Consider the following 17,459-nt stretch of genomic DNA (forward strand, 5'->3'; position numbering starts at 1 on the left):
ACTATGTCTACTTGTTTACTCTGGCCCGAAAGATTATGTAGTGCAGGCAAATAATTGATTACGCAAAACAACAAGGCGCGTAGCATGAAATTCTCTCTTTTGTACGCATTCCATACTTGCGCCCCTTCGTTTCATAATGTTTTTAGATCTTCCACCTATGGTCTTAGGAATACATCAATATTGTTCCTAGGTTGTTACGGGCCTTGGATAAGCAGTGACATCATCAAGTACTTTCGCTTCATACACAGCTAAGGAGGTAGGTTATAAATATTGAGAACAAATGGCCAAGTGTTGTGCCTGCTACTCACATTCCCAAAAGGATTCATCCCATCCATACTTAAAGCAAATCTTATATTCCTCGGTTCTGCACTAAAGTCATCAAATATCGTGTCGATGTTTCACCACTGTGGAGAATCAGTAGGGTGTATTAGCTTTCCATCTTCCTTGTGGCCCTCTGAGTGCCAGCACAACAATTTGGCCTTTTTTCGATTCGCAAACAAACGTTTAAGACATGGAATTATAGGCAGATACCACACCACCTTAGCAGGAATTTCTTTCTTCACCTCGTAGTCGTCTGATTGACTCTTACGTTTGTATTGAGATGCTTTGCAACTAGAAATGAATGCAAGTCTGATAGATTTTTACGGTAGAGGATACAGTCATTCGGACATGAATGTGTCCTTTCTACATCCATCCCCATTGGACAAAGAACCTGCTTTGCTTCATATATGCTTTTGGACAGCTTGTTTTCATCTGGAAGCAAGTCCAATAAGAGTTCTAATAGCATCATGAAACTCTTGTCTAACCAACCATCGCTTGATTTCAATTTAAGCAGTTCAAGTACGGATGACAACTTTGTGTATTCTGATTTGCATCTAGGGAACAATGGCTTCTCTGAGTCCTCAATCAAGCACATAAATTTGTTAAAGTCTCTCTGAGTACTCAAGTTCACGTCTGCATCGCACAACATCTAATCCAACCTATCATTGTCGTCTGCACCACCACAATCGTCATCATCTGCACTAAATTTATTGTCATCTTCTCCTCTTATGTAGATTTTGGGTTCTTCGATGATACCAACATCTTCGTGTAACACATTCTGCTCTTCACCATGTTTGGTCCAACGCATGTAGTCCAATTTGAAATCCCTAATAATCAAGTGTGCTTGGATCTGTAGGGCTGTGTTCTAAGAAAGGATCTTTCATTTCTACAATCACAACAAGGACAGTATATAATTCAACACCCATCTCTAAACGATCCTTTTCGGCAGCTGCCAGAAAAACTGTCACACCATCAAGGTACCTTTGGTTCATACGAGAATCGTACATCTAGCCATGGTCTATCTAAAATGTATGAAGTAAATTAATGTTAAATTAACTTAATAAAAAAGAGTAATCAAGCTTTTCGTAAAAAAATAGAGCTACCATACATGCATGCATGAACCATACAAATAATAATTAATGCAAAAAGAATTAAGGATTACCATTATATTATATACATGTATACCTAAAAATAAGGTTAACATTAATTCAAAAGTTATCATTAAATATTGTATAGTTATTAATAATATTATGTTTACATACCAAAAATCTAAAATTTATCAAGAACACTAAATTAAAGCTAGTTATTTATAGTAAAATATAATTAAACCTTGATCTATAATTTGAGCATCATATGTACCTAGTACAACTAATATATTCTTAGATCACAATTAAAAAAATCTAAACCTACATGTAGATATAGTTGATCTCTCAAGACAAAATTAGAACATAAATCCACATCATCTAATAGTAGAACAAAACTATATCATCATGAAAAATATCTAGATCTAGATATAGATCTAGCTAGTTCTCCCAACAAAATCTAGACCACATAAACTAAATTAGAACATAATGCTTACCTTGGAATAATAAACCCTAATGAATCTTCAAGTTTCACTGAAATCTAACAATTTTTTGATCAAAATTGTTGGCTTCTTCCTCCAAAAGTTACGCACTGTTCGGCATTGTTCTGCTTCGATCTGAAGATAGGGAATGATGTACTGTTTTAACATTACCAACGACTTCATATTTGGAGCCGTCTGTAATAAAGTGTTCCACCTCTCCCAACCATTTTCTTATACGGCTCATAATTATCACTGTCTGTACTAATTTTATAGACGGGTCCTATTTGGCACCATCTGTGATATTTGTTTTATTACATATGGCTCTAAATACGAGTTATCTATATTAATTTTACAGATGGTTCATGTTTGAAGCCATCTCTGATATTTTTTTTATCATAGATGACTTAAAATACAACCCGTCTGTATTAATATTACAGATGGTTCTAAATATGAACCATATGTACTAAAAGTATCCCACCACTACTAGATACATCTCGTCATCTTTACAGACGGTTCTTGTTTTGCAAATATTATCACAGACGACTCTATAGAACCGTCTATACAGGAGTGTCTTACTAAATCATTTATATAGTAGTGTCCTTCGACCAGTCTGACTATCTCGAAGTCGTCAAGCAACCAGACCACTATCAGATAATGGTCGAACCCACTGTCAACAACTATAAAATAAATCAAGTATTTATTGATGTAAGGAGTTCTCTCAATATCTTGTTTCTTAGTGTTTTAATAACATGCAAGTTTTCAAATCAAAGATCAAACCAGTAAAATATGCCTTCTATGGCATCATACTAGCCTCTTTATCCAAGCCGCTTGGGAAGCCTCGCTAATGAAGAAAATCCAATTTGACGTGGCTGACTTTGATATGACTTATATCGCTATTCTCGCTTGGCAAGGCTACACTTGTGGGGTAGACCCCTGGAGGTCTCTGCGGTTGCAGTAGAAGTCGTAATCGGAGCAGAAGAGAACAACACCCTGAGTGCTCCATTCTCAGAAGGAAGGTTGATGTGAGTAAAAAATAAGGGATATTTTTAAATAAGTCACTGTGGATGAAGTCAACCTGAATATGTTTTTTTACTTAAAAAGGAGGACCAGTGGAGCCGCGCTTCCGTGGGTGAGGGAGTTCCGCCCCAGGCATCCGCTGAGCACGGTTAAGGTTACCGACCGGAGCTCTAACCGAAAATTCGTGATAACCGTGGTTATCGTTTAAATTTTTAAAAAAAATTAGAGAAAATTCATTTGATAAAATTTAAAATTTGAAAAAAAAATCGTGATTTTAGCCGTTCGGTAACCGGTTGGTTTGGACCGGTTACCGAGCGGTTTTTGCGATTTATCGAGCGGGTTTCTCGAATTTTTCATATTGTCGGTAACTGCTCGGTTCTCGGTAACCGCTCGGTTTTCTCAATTTATCGAGCGGTTTTCTCGATTTTCAATGAAGTTAAAAAAAACCTAAAAATTATCTCAATCTTGTAAAATCAATAACTAATTCATCTGAGCTTCAAATCAAGTGAAATAAATTTTGTTGATTTCCTTGTAACATGATCTACATGATAAAAGTATTTATACTCATAAAAAAGTTAAAATTTCTTTGAGAAATTGTATTAGTTAAACCAAGTTAAATACATAGTTTACTCTGTGCTAATCCAAAAATCATGAAACTAATTTTATTAGTCTTCTTACATGATTCTATGTCTTTTAAAAATACATGAACTCATGAATTAGTTATTTTAACATGCATAATTGTGTAAATATGTTGCGACTAGATTAATTCATAACTGACCCATCACACCTAAAAAATTAGTGAAACCACTTTCATTAGCTTGTTTATACTATGATTTACGTAGGAAAAATAATAGTAGACATGAAAAAGTTAATTACAGTGCTCTTTCTTAACATATTCACTTTATGCTTGTGAACTTTGTAAAAATCATAGATAAATTAATAAAACTCTAAATAAAATGAAATCAATTTTAAAGATTCTCTTAAAATACCTTTTACACAAGAAAAATATGTCTTTGCATGTTAAAATTTTCTTTAACATGAGTTAATAACTGAGCCGCACGCTTCAATTTTTTTCATTTTTTTCAAACTTCCTCCCTATAGAATATGATGCAAACGACATTATTTTTGAAAATTTTTTCACAGAAGTTCCTAGAATTGTGTCTAGTTTTTTTAAAGAATTTTTTATTTTTTAAATTTTTTGAATTCAAATTCGGTTACTGTTCGGTTTCTGAAACCGGACTGGATCGATAAGATCGGTTATCACGGTTTTTGAGCGGTTACTGTCGGTTTTTTAAACAGTGCTGCTGACCCACCAGCCACTTCTAGGACGACCGTCGGCATATCACTCCGATTGGGAACTGACTTCAATGAATCGGCCGTCGACCCGTCCACCGGAGAAGGGCCTCCCGTCCCGGATGCTTGTGCCTCTGCTTCCTCCTACGAGGACGAGGCGGGCACAACCGAGGGCAGGTCTATCTCAGTGGAGCATCCCCTGGACTAGCTGAAGAAGGCTGGGCCACAAGGTCACTCGAGGAAACGTCGTGATCCCCTCGTCAAGCAACCTCGATCGATGATCGACGCCCAACTTTCTTAGCCGCTTCAAGGAGGCAACGCTCCTTTGAGCTAGGCAATGAATGGGCGTTCACAGCATCCTGGTCCACTTGCTCACTTGCTACGGACGGAGCTGCCCAAGATGATGACTCGGAGAGAGGAAGAACCTACAATGACTGTGAAAACATAGTCATTATTCCTTGTGCAGAGCTTGGTTCCCAAGATTGGAGAGATTGTCTAGCCAGTCGAACTCGACTTCGGTGAACTCCTTGCCCGCCGCTACTTGCACCTCTTCCTCATTAGAGGAAATGGTGATAACCTCAATGGAGGTGACCGAAAGGGTGGGTCAGGTTGGTGGAGAGGCTACCGATGGTGACAACGGCCTCACCAGCGAGAAGCCTGGAAGAAGATGAAGCAGGGCGAAGGATTTTGGCTCGAGTACTAGAAGCTCAGAGGATGCATGCTTATGAGATAATGCTAGGGACCTCTCCGTCTATTAAGGTAGTGTTTGGTTCGTAGGATGGGGTGGGACGGAGCAGATCCATCCTGTTTTTGAGCTGTTTGGTTGGAGTTCAGTGGGATGGGATGGTTCTGAATCAGAGAATATTCTTCAAAGATTCGGGACGAATCCGTTCCAGAAAAAAGACTGAACGCAGCCATCCCACTTGGGACGGGTCACTGACGGTGGACCCGAAATCTAAAATGGAGTCGTTCCATCCCACTCACCAAACAAACATCTGATTCCGGATCATCCCATCCCATCCCTAAATACATAAATGGAATCATCACATCCCACCTCGCTCTCTAACCAAACACTACCTAAGGAGTACTGCCCTGCAGCCATCCACTTCATGGGAGATGACATAACTATCTAATATTAATGGCGAATATGACCTTTCAAGTCTCGACGTAGTATGACGGGAGCCAAAGCATGCTAGAATTAATTGCCTTCGATCTCTAAGGAGGTCTGATAGGGGTTTAATCATGACAATTCTTCTCAGAAGTTATGTGCGCTTAAAAAATGCGTTTAGAATTAGGATAGAAGACCTGAAGATTTTTTTGGATTTTCCTCTCAAGATCAAATATACTACTTCTCGATTCAGTTTAAGTCCCCTTTAGTGGACTATCTCATGCAATCAGAGGAGTTCCCGATTATATATATATATATATATATATATATATCAGAATGAAAAGGGGAGATATTCCCTACTTGCTGGTTCCAACGACGGTGCTGAATTTGATTGATGTTAGATCTTGTCCCTATCCTTTGATGGCCTGTTCAGTTGTTGTATCTATTCTCGACGTTATCCTCCGTCAAGCTTTGGTTCGACGATCATGACCGACGAAACTTTTTAGATTCGAAGTAGTCATGGAGATTTTCCTTTATAGTTTTCTTTGTCCAGGGCTTTTTCATAAAACCTGGGACATATCCAGCCCCTTCGAAAAAAAGAAGAAATTGACGTGGCTACAAGTGTTGGTGAACACGAAATGCCTCATTAGATGACGTCACGCCGGCGATCCCTCCACGCGCGCTTTTCAAACCCACGCATCACCCAGCGACCCCACACTCAAACACGCCCCACGCGAAACTAACCCAACTCTCTCCCGCCACGTGTCCAGATCCACTGGTACACGACACGTGGGCACCACCCAGTCCGCACGCACGTATAGGGTAGGATTTCCGGTGCATAAACAATCCACGGAGCAACGGTCCACGCACTTGATCAATCTGAACCGTTAAATCCCAAAGTGGACAGTTGCCAATTTGCGTAGCAGGAAACCCAGGAGTAGAAATCGCCAGGAAGCGGGGCCCCCAGTACCGGACCCCACCCGGCCACCCCCCGTCTCGCCTCCTCCGCTTCGCCTTCCTCTTTTTTCCTTTCCCTCCCATCTCTCCAGAGGCGCAGAAGCGAGAGAGAGAAGCGGAGGGGGAGGAGGAGCCGTCTCCCTCTTCGGGTGGGTTCCAGAAGGTGAGTGGATTCGAATCTGCTCGTCTATCACGTTTGGTGCGCCATGACCTCTGGTACCGGAAAACATTTTGGTGAGGGTTTTGTGGCGTGCGGGGTTTCGGGGTTTTGGATTATGGGCAATGTGGGTTGCTCAGGGTTTCGGGTTGTTCGTAGATTTCAGGGGTTTTAACGGGTGATTGTTTGTGTGATCTCGGAGGCGCGCTGCTCCTGTTCTTAGCGGTTCCCATCTCTCGCCTGTTGCTCTAATCATCTGTTTGGGGGTGGGTTCCCGTGCCTGCGCCGCTTCGATTTGTTTGTGTTGTTCGGCGCATGTTTGTGTGTGTGCTTCGATTCGATCCGCTGCTATGGTTTTGGTCCTTCCAGTCTGGGGTAGCGAGTTTGAGTTTGTCCTTTCCAATCTGTGATTTCTGACGGAATTCTCCGAATGGCTCCTTCCAATCTGCTGCCGCCAAGGCGGACGAACTGAATCAGTTTGTTCCTTCGGGTTGTTCTAATCAGTGGGGTATTTTTTGTTGCTTCGGTTTAGTTGGTTGGTGCTTGTTTCTTGATCGAACTGCTTACTTGTTTCTCCGGACGGGCACTAATCTCGTGTTCTAACTGTGCGCGTGGGCTTTGGGTTTTAGAAAATTGCTTGATTTCTCCGATTTGATTTGGGCGTGCGAACGCATCTCCTACGGTTTGGGGACTTTGTATTTTGGCGGATGAACTACCGCCTGCATTTTTGCTGGTAGGAGTCTCGTGTTGGAAGTCGTACGGGTTCGTTGCTGCTTTATAATTTGTACGACCTTTTACACCGTGGGTTTCGATTTTTGTTTCAAGTTTGTTGAAACCCTTCTTCTGGGTTTTGAAGTCACTGTGTTTATTCATGACCTGCTTCCATTTCCCTCCTTTAGCACTGCTTCGAGGCTTCAATTTGTCACTGATTTCTTCACCTTTTTTTAATCTTCTAGATGTTCCTGAAGATATTTTGTTTCTGAAATTGCAGTTTGTTTTGATATTTATCATGCGAGGAGGTAATTCTATCACCTCTATTTGGCGACCGGGAACAGTCTTTTGTCAAGGTACTTGTTTCTATTTGAGTTTGTAGGTTTATCTTTCTGATTTAGTGACGTTTTCCAAGATCAGCAATCTTGGACTTTTCAGCTTCTAGGAACACAGTCTTACTCTCCTAAGTCACCCTCTCAAAACCTCATCTAAGAATCAAACCCGACTTTGTCAGCACATACTTTGGTCTTGATCAAAATCAAATTTATTTTTCCCTTACTCTCTAAGTACTTCTGCAATAGAGAAAAGAGGTACTGTGAGAATCTATTTGGTCTGTGATTTTGTAACCTTGGTGTTTCTGGATGCACTTTTTGAGGCGGACAGAGACTTTTTAGATGCATATACTTGAGCTGTTGATACTCTATTGCTTAATGCCTCATTGCTGTTCTTTTTCTGACGTTCAAAACAGTGTACAGACAATGCTGCAGAGATATTTTATTGGGATGGAGATTTGTTAATTTTTTTTTGTTCCTTCTAATTTAAGTTCTGTTGTATGTGCGTTCCTTTGATTTTCAAATCAAGTTGTAACCAAATGTCCACACAAATGGTCTCAAAATGTTGATTGCCACTTGGGTTTTGATTTTCTTTTGCTGGTGTCTGTCGTGCCACCTGAGCTTACAATGAGTTTGCGTTTATATGTTCATAGTTCATACTTCATAAACATATACTTGTGATGATCTTATAATTTTTTCCAAGAGGTAAAACTATACTTGGTACTTTTGATGAAATCCTTCTGTCGATATTTTCTTTCTAAGCATGTAAACGACTCTAAACTGGTTGGAGTAGCTAGAGTGTTTTAAACTTGCTTAAGACAGAAGCTTCATTGACACCAGAACCTGTTCATCCTGTGTGGTGGAAAAGTATATTTGTTGTCCCCGTTATCTTTTATGGATTTGCAAAGTGTTTGGTCTGCATCGTGAAAATGTTCCAAATGAAGTCTCTACCTTGTACTATCTAGAGGGAAATATTTTCAATTACAACCTGAATAGGGTATATTGTTGTCACACGCAAGCTAAAATTTAGCTTCTTGTGGTTATAGAGCCTACCTCCTTTTTGGATCTTTCGAGATGTTACAGTTCTGGGAGGAAGAGAACTTAACTAAGTAATCATGCCTTATATCTTAAGTTTGTATGCAATTTGTTTTGTTGACTTGTACTGCATTTTCAGTACTCCCATTTTATCCTTTTTTAATGCTTTTTCTTCAGTGCAAATAGATCTACATGTCTTGCATGCATGAAAGATATATTTTTTCCTTGCAAGAACACTTTCTTACTGTTATATCTCTGCTCCTTTCACTTTTGTGCTTCTTTGTAAAACAAACTACTCTAAATGCTTGTTTCATGCTATTTGCAGTACAATGTTGATCTTCAATTACATTATTTTTTGTTTTGTTCTGCACATTGGTTGTGTATATGTGATGTCTCTAGCAACAACTTGCAGTGTCCAGGTTGTCCCTCTTGAGACAATCGAGCACTCGTCTAGGAGTCAAACTGATGGTTTGGGTGTCTCTCAGATGTTATAGTCGAAAACTTGTTTAAGCTATGACTAATTTAACTGTTATTGTTGATTTTTTGGTGGAATTAGTAGATTGGGATGCAAATACTAGTAGATATTAATGCCGAATATTGAAATGTCATTATGTTGTTGATTGTACAATTGTTCTGATGTTGTAGGTTTCTTGCTTGGCGAAGCATTTATCTTAAGCATCATTTGTGCTGTTGCGCATTATGTTATCTCAAGCTACAAGCACGAATCTAGTGTTTCTACTGTTGTTCGAGCTAGCTTGCACATTTTGATTCATATAATAAAATCTTCACCTGCAAAATTTTATTACTGTAAGTTATAAAAGAGTTAGGTAGCACTTTTTAAATAACGGCTTTGATATGGCTTGCTTTTCAGCAAGCTTTACAAATCTTTCTACAAAATACATTTGTATTTAGATTCTTCTATTTTTCATCTATTGTTAATTTCTCTTCTGAAACACATACATTTTACCTTGGCCACATACATTATTAGCACACCTTCATGTTTTTTATTTCATTTCCTTCCATACAGTCAAATTCTGATGCAATCATTTTTCTGACTTTGTTGACCTGTTTGCATGAGCTTTAGCTACAGGTCAAATATCAATTTTCACTATATTCCGAAGGAAAACTAACTATGCATCTATGTGCCATTTCTATTTTTCTCATTTCTTTTATCTCGTACACTTGGCAACTGATTTCATTTAGGTGCCTGATAGTATGGCTGCTAAAACGGGTGGAGCTGTCCAAGTGCATAAGGATGACACTGTTAAACGCACACCGATCGCACGGCCTAGCGTTGGTCGTGAAGGAAAGCCCATTAAGTTGCTGTCAAACCACTTTGTTGTGAAGCTTAGAGGAGTTGATGCTGTGTTTTACCAATACAGTGTAATGATCAGTTCTGAGATTCTCCACATTTATTCCTTGCTCAAGTGTTTTGTTCTGAAATTGCTTTTGATTACATTGTAGGTCTCCATCAAATCTGAGGATGATAAGGTGGTCGATGGCAAGGGTATTGGCCGAAAGGTCATTGATAAACTGTTGCAAACATACAGTTCTGAGCTTGCTGGGAAGGATTTTGCATATGATGGAGAGAAATGTCTATTTACCGTGGGACCTCTTCCACAGAACAACTTTGAGTTCACTGTTATCTTGGAGGAAACATCTTCAAGGTATATGCACTTTTAGTTGCAACAACTTTGTGAACTGTTATCTTGTGAACTGATAAATTCTAAAGTAAAAACATATGAATGGTGGTTCATTATCCTGTTTAGTTTATTTAGATTCACACTCTTGCCATTTCCAAATCTGTTTTGATCCAAGTTTAGGCATTCAGATTTGATTGATTCTTTTTTGCTTTGTATTTTTTATTTGGGGCTAGTGTGGTCTGAATCCTGACCTTATTGTTTTGGTTGACTCTAGCTATGGAACAATTATTTTAGAGGCCTTATTGGTTAGATGCATGCTTTCCTTACATTTGTACAAGCTACCATCACGTTGAACTTCTGGCTTGTTCAGTTTTGCATCTTGTTAAGTGCTAACTGGTATTTCTGTTCAGAGTTATGTAGAACCATCAGTAGGCAACTGCTTTTATCCTTTTGGGGCTAGGTTTTTGTCGATTCTGTTTTGTACATTGAAATAATGGTGTTACAAAAAATGAAAAGAATTTACTGAACCTCAGATGATTATTGTATTGAAGGTTCATATGTGGTCTATCATTAAGCAGGATAAAAATTCAACCTCAACAAGGATAATACCTTTGATATGCTTTGTTGGTACTTTGATGAAGAAACTCCAGTAGTTAACATAATGAATATGTACTAAAAGTTCATCTGTTCTTCAGGGCTGTTGGTGGAAGTCCAGGGCACGGGAGCCCTAGTCAAGCTGTCAAAAAGAGAGTAAAGCAATCACATCTTGCGAAAAAATTTGTAGTGACGATAAGTTATGCAGCAAAGATTCCTCTAAAGTCGGTTGCTTTGGCACTTCGAGGAAGCGAGTCAGAGCATGCTCAAGATGCTTTGAGAGTCCTTGACATTGTTTTAAGGCAACAGCAGGCTAAGCGGTATGCTTTTTTGTTATGTCATTGCAGGAATGTAGTTTTGCTACTTTATTTACCAAGTTGGTGTCACTCTGTAATTGTTGTTTGTGTGCAGAGGGTGTCTGCTTGTTAGACAATCATTTTTCAGTGATGACAGTCGAAACCTTGTGGATTTAACTGGTGGCGTTAGTGGATGTCGTGGACTCCACTCTAGTTTCCGTACTACAATTGATGGTCTATCTTTAAACATGGGTATGTATAGTGCATGTAGTTAAATTTTGATTCAAATTCCCAATCTTGATATCACATTTTTTGTTCCGCAGATGTTTCAACCACAATGATTGTGACTCCTGGACCAGTTATTGATTTCCTCCTCACAAATCAAAATGTCAGAGACATCAGAGATATCGACTGGCTCAGGGTACATGAAACAAAATAACTCTGCTTGAAATCCTTTTTTTTTTGAAGAAGCAAACTGAAAATATATTTACTACTTCCTGTAAATGATACAGGCCAAGAAGATGTTGAAAAACCTGAGAGTTAAAGCTAAGCACAATAACATGGAGTTCAAGATCATTGGCCTTAGTGATCAGCCATGCTCTAGACAGACGTATGGCTCTGTTCTTGCCTTGTGTTTTTTTACTGTTCCATTATCTGCTGATGCTGAGATCTATCCTGGTGCACAGATTCACAATGAAAGTTCGGAATGGAAGCACTGAAGTTCAGACTGTGGATATTACTGTTCAGGAATATTTTAAATCCAAGCAGGTTGAATTGACTATGACTTATCTGCCATGTCTTGATGTGGGAAAACCAAAACGTCCAAACTATCTCCCAATTGAGGTTGCAGCCTTGTTTCCCTTTCATCCTATATTGATGTTTTTTTAGTTTCTTACGTACTTGATGTTCAAGTTGTGATATTGAATTACATTTTTGCAGTTATGCCACATGCTATCGCTTCAACGTTATACGAAGGCACTGTCTTCTCAACAAAGGGCAACTTTGGTTGAAAAATCACGACAGAAACCTCAAGAACGAATGCGAGTTGTTACAGATGTTGGTTACTGAATTCTGTTGATGTTATTACTGCTTGCCAGCTTTTTCTTTATTAACCTTGACTTATTGACAGCTATAATTTACAGGCTGTAAAAAGTAATAGATATGATGATGATCCAATCTTATCTTCTTGTGGTATTGAAATCGAGAAACAACTTACTCGTGTTGATGGTCGTGTTCTCTCTGCACCAACGGTTAGCCTATTTTTCTTTTTCTTTTTTCATTCTACCATTTTCATATGAGTTATGCTTTCTAATTGTTTGGATATGTCATTCAGCTGGTTGTGGGAAATAGTGAAGACTGCATTCCGAACAGGGGCAGGTGGAATTACAATAACAAGGTTGTTATGTGGCTACTTGCAAGAGAACACATTTTAGTCAGGACATTTGTGCTGAACTTACCATTTATTGTTGTCACTATTTGCAGAAGCTATTGGATCCTGTCAGGATTGAGCGTTGGGCAATCGTTAATTTTTCTGCTCGTTGTGACATGAGCCGGATCTCAAGAGAGTTGATAAACTGTGGACGAACCAAAGGCATTGTAAGTCTTGGTGATGGGTATACCTCTCATTAAAGCTTGAACATATGTAGCATCCCTTGCAATGTTGTGCTTTGACCATATGAGTTATCTCTTGTTTTGCATAGGATATTGAACGTCCTTACACCTTGGTGGACGAAGATAGTCAAGCTAGGAGATATTCACCTGTTGAAAGGGTTGAAAGGATGTTTGAAAAAGTGAAAGCACACCTTCCTGGTCCGCCTGAATTTCTGCTGTGTGTTTTACCAGACAGGAAGAATTGTGATATTTACGGTAATATGATACACAACTAATGTTTCTATGCCAGCATGGATACTTTATGCATTTAAATTTATATAATTGCCTTGAAGGGCCATGGAAGAAGAAAAATCTTCATGAAATGGGTATTGTCACTCAATGCATTGTTCCCAGTAATAAGATGAATGATCAATACTTCACCAATGTTCTTCTAAAAATTAATGCTAAGGTACACATTTCATATCTTTATCTGATTGTGTGGCTGTGCCTTTGATGTTTGACCAAACCCTCTTACTGATGAGCTTACTTTATTATTAACTAACGTGTTTTTTTTCCTCTTGACTAGCTTGGTGGAATGAACTCTAAACTGGCATTGGAACATCGCCAGATGATTCCAGTTGTGACTCAGATACCCACATTAATTCTGGGAATGGATGTTTCTCATGGTTCTCCAGGCCGAGCAGATATACCATCAATTGCTGCGGTGTGTCTTGTTCTTTCTTGCATTACTTGCATCGCATCAAGTGAAGATTTGTTTCTTCCCATTCCTTTTCATATGCCTATACACACTTTCAGAGTTAGATGAATAGCTAGCACAATAACTTGCGTCATTTTAAGGGGAAAATCCATGAATTTATGGCACATTCTATGTTGAAAATCTACTGGGGTTGTACCGTAACAACTTCCTTTCCTAGTTTACGATTGGTGGCTTTATAGTTACTTTCAGTGTGGTACTAGTAATAAAGATCACTTCACTGCAGGTTGTTGGATCTAGATGTTGGCCACTGATATCACGGTACAGAGCATCTGTTCGGACCCAATCTCCAAAGGTAGAGATGATTGATTCTCTATTTAAGCCGCTGGATGATGGGAAGGATGACGGCATAATAAGGTGATTTGAATTACTCTCAGTTTTCTGTTTTTTTCCAGCTTACACTTAGATGTTCTTCTACTTGTACCTCACAGTATCTGCATGCTGTATAAAGTTATTTACCCTCAGGAAGTGGTTTTAGCCTGTTAGGTAAAAACAATTCAGTGCACTATTGCCTATTTTTTTACTTTTACATTGCATTGCAGGGAGCTTCTACTAGACTTCTACCAAACCAGTCAACAAAGAAAGCCTTCTCAGATAATCATTTTCAGGTTTGTATTGTTACCTGTTATTTTCAGTTAAGCTAACATTTTTTCCATACATGTTAATGCATAGTATGCATTGAATTAAGGTGTACTGCACTGTAGTTTTCTCCTACTCAAGTGATTGTTTTCTTGGATTATTGATAGTTTGACGTGGCAAAAACTGTTCACAGTTTGGTCTTTCCATCCTAATTTTATATTATTAATTTTCAATAATGAATGGTGGTCTGGTGGAGAAATTTGGCTTTTCAAGGCCTCACCAATATTTAGAAAAGGTCAAATACTTGTAGTGCTGATTGCTTTCTTGAGTTTTTTTATGTTTGAAGTGTAGTCCAATAAGTCTGGTGAATTCTTATCATTTTCTTATCTGCGTGGTCTATGGATGCAGGGATGGTGTGAGCGAGTCTCAATTTAGCCAAGTACTGAATGTTGAACTTAATCAAATCATAAAGGTTGTGCTTCAACATTTATTTGGCTTTATCTTGGTATTCTGGAATTCTTTTGTAACAAGAGTTTTACAATACAGGCTTATCAGAATATGGGACAGGGGGACCCTCCGAAGTTCACCGTGATCATTGCTCAAAAGAATCACCACACAAAACTCTTCCAAGCTAATTCACCAGACAACGTTCCACCTGGTAAGCAATCTTGTCCTTAATACCACTAAAGGTGCTCACCCCTTAAACAGCTTGAGCAACTTTCACCCTTGCTTTTGTAAACAGGGACTGTTGTTGACTCTGGTATTGTTCATCCAAGACAGTACGATTTCTACATGTGCGCTCATGCTGGACCAATTGTAAGTTTTCTTGACGCTTTTGGAAACTGCTTAGATTTAGGTCAGCCATGCTTGTTAGTCAACTGCATGTATCAGACACATTTCATATTTAGCATCCTAAATATGCTCTCTTATAGGGCACCTCAAGACCAATCCACTACCATGTCTTGCTTGATGAGATTGGCTTCCCAGCTGATGATCTCCAGAAGCTAGTTCTTTCTCTTTCATATGTGTAAGCACATCACTGCATGGCTGTTTCCTGATTTCTACTCGAGCCCTACAGTTGGGAGGATAACATTATTGTGCTTGTGTAGGTATCAGAGGAGCACCACTGCAATTTCTGTTGGTATGTTGATATCTACTTTATCACAGTTTGCTTCCTTCTGTATTTGAAAATACTATGCACTGTTTGATCAATGCTGTTTTTCCTTCAGTGGCACCTATCTGTTACGCCCACCTCGCAGCAGCTCAGATGGGTCAGTTCCTGAAATTCGAGGAGTTTGCTGAGACCTCATCTGGGAGTGGTGTCCATTCATCATCATCGTCAGCAGCAATCCCAGAACTGCCGCGGTTGCATGCTGCTGTCTGCAGTTCGATGTTCTTCTGTTGAGGTGGTCTTGGTTGACCGTTGTGCAGCAGGGCTAACTTTTTATGAGGAAACCTGATATGATGTTAGGAGTATCTGGGTAACCTTTTTGTGAAGAAACCTGATAGGTCGTCAGTTACTGTTCCATAAACCGATATTCGCTGACATCGCTAGGTTGGCTGAAGAGCAATTTTTGGATAGTATAGTGGCCCCATTGGTATAGCTTCCAGATGTTAGGGATGTTAGGGGAGTAGAATCAGTATGGCATTCGACGAAGGTTTATGGATGTTAGCTCTGTGACATGCCTGTAAGCCAGTACGTTTGCATCTGCGAAATTTCATTTGAAGCTGGTTCTCATTTATTTCACGGTGGTGGATATATTGTTAAAACTCATTTTAAAACTCAGTGAGAAAAATAAGAAGAAAAAGATATAGCATATATTGATTATTATCTCTTTGTTAACTTATATAAGAAAATCATGTAAAAGGAAAAATCTATAATCGAGTTTAGAGAACAATACATATGTCTTTTATACCTCTTTAAAAACTTCAGGGAAAATAAGAGATATGATATATGATTTTGTGTTGATATTGCTTCATTAAAAACCATTTATGAAAAATTTTATAAGTAAAACTCATAAAGGGAAAAGAGTATAATATGATGTATGAATAGGTTGAATTCAGAGGAAATACCTCTTGATTCTTTCAAATTTCGAAGCCGTCGTATATCAATATCATGAACATATTTTTGAAACGTCTAGGTTGGTAAGAATTTTGTGAATAAATCTACGAAATTATTACAAGATTTAATTTGTAAGATGTTTATCTCCTCACTTTATTGTAACTTATGAGGATAAAACAATATAGGGGCAATATGCTTAGTGATATTGCTCTTTATGTAACCTGTTTGCATCTGAGCAATACAAGCAATATTATTTTCGTAGATAATGGTAGGTGATTCAATAGAACCAATACCACATGACTGTTGTGTGTAGTTTATCATTCTGTAAAGCTATACGTATTCACATGATACCTTATATAATGCAATTATTTCAAAATAATTGGTGGATGTAGCCACTAGAGTTTATTTTGAAGACTTCCATAAAATTACTGTCCCACCATGTAGGAACACGAAGCCTGTCTGTGATTTGATATTGTCGGGATCTGATAAGTAGCTAGCATCAATGTATCCAATCATATTTGAATCTTGGTTTCTTTGAAATTGAAAGAATAGATCAAGATCTTTGGTGCCTTGGAAATATTGAAAGATATTTTTGACTCCCGCCCAATGGTGTTTGGTTGGAGCAGCGTTATACCTAGCTAGTAAGTTCACTGTAAATGCGATATCAGACCTGGTGCAATTTGCAAGATATATAAGCGCTCCAATGGCACTGAGATATGGAACCTCACTGTCCTAGTATCTCTTCTCCATCTTCTCGTGGTCTAAATGTATCTTTCTCCAGGTCTAGAGATCGAACAACCATGGAGGGGTTTAGATGGATATGATTTGTCCATATTGAATTTCTCCAATATTTTCTGGATATAGATAACTTGGTGTACCATAATTCCCGAGGAAAGGTGCTCGAGTTGTAGACCCAAGAAAAATTTGATTTTACCTAAATCCTTCATCTCGAACTCCGTCTTTAGATGATCACGTGCTTCACTTATATCTTGTGCGTTGCCAATAATATTTAGATCATCAATATACACTAAGATAATACAAAATCCTATCGAGGACTTCTTAATGAACACGCATGGACAATCATCATTGTTGGAGTAACCCTTATGCAGAAGGAACTCACTAAGTCAGTTGTACTACATTCGTCTCGACTATTTTAAGCCATATAGTGACTTATTAAGCTTTACACAATATATGTTACGATTTGCGTTTGGATTCGGAATTTGGATTCCATCGAGAACCTTCATGTATATGTCCGAAACAAGTGACCCATATAGATATGCGGTCACTACATCCATCAACTGCATAGATAAATGATTTTGAACTGCCAATGAGATAAGATATCGAAATATGATTCCACCCATGACTGGAGAACAGGTTTCATTGAAATCAATACCGGGTCTCTGCGTGAACCCTTATGCCACTAGC

At 38.7% G+C, this 17,459-nt stretch overlaps 1 protein-coding gene across 1 annotated transcript; it reads left to right on the forward strand.

The window, feature by feature from the left end:
* Nucleotides 1-6,279: 6,279 nt before the first annotated feature.
* Nucleotides 6,280-15,707, forward strand: LOC133897866 (protein argonaute 16). Its single transcript, XM_062338694.1, has 24 exons — nt 6,280-6,423; nt 7,409-7,484; nt 9,699-9,878; nt 9,960-10,162; nt 10,834-11,052; nt 11,144-11,280; nt 11,352-11,449; nt 11,541-11,638; nt 11,715-11,871; nt 11,968-12,084; nt 12,171-12,278; nt 12,362-12,424; nt 12,511-12,624; nt 12,729-12,894; nt 12,972-13,087; nt 13,205-13,342; nt 13,620-13,750; nt 13,936-14,001; nt 14,381-14,444; nt 14,519-14,630; nt 14,715-14,788; nt 14,905-14,999; nt 15,082-15,113; nt 15,202-15,707. Exons 3-24 carry the CDS (start codon nt 9,711-9,713, stop codon nt 15,375-15,377), a joined length of 2,652 nt encoding a protein of 883 aa, XP_062194678.1. The 5' UTR covers nt 6,280-6,423; nt 7,409-7,484; nt 9,699-9,710; the 3' UTR covers nt 15,378-15,707.
* The last annotated feature ends 1,752 nt before the right edge of the window (nt 15,708-17,459 follow it).

The sequence above is a fragment of the Phragmites australis genome, chromosome 17, assembly GCF_958298935.1.
Source record: "Phragmites australis chromosome 17, lpPhrAust1.1, whole genome shotgun sequence".
Lineage (NCBI taxonomy): Eukaryota > Viridiplantae > Streptophyta > Magnoliopsida > Poales > Poaceae > Phragmites > Phragmites australis.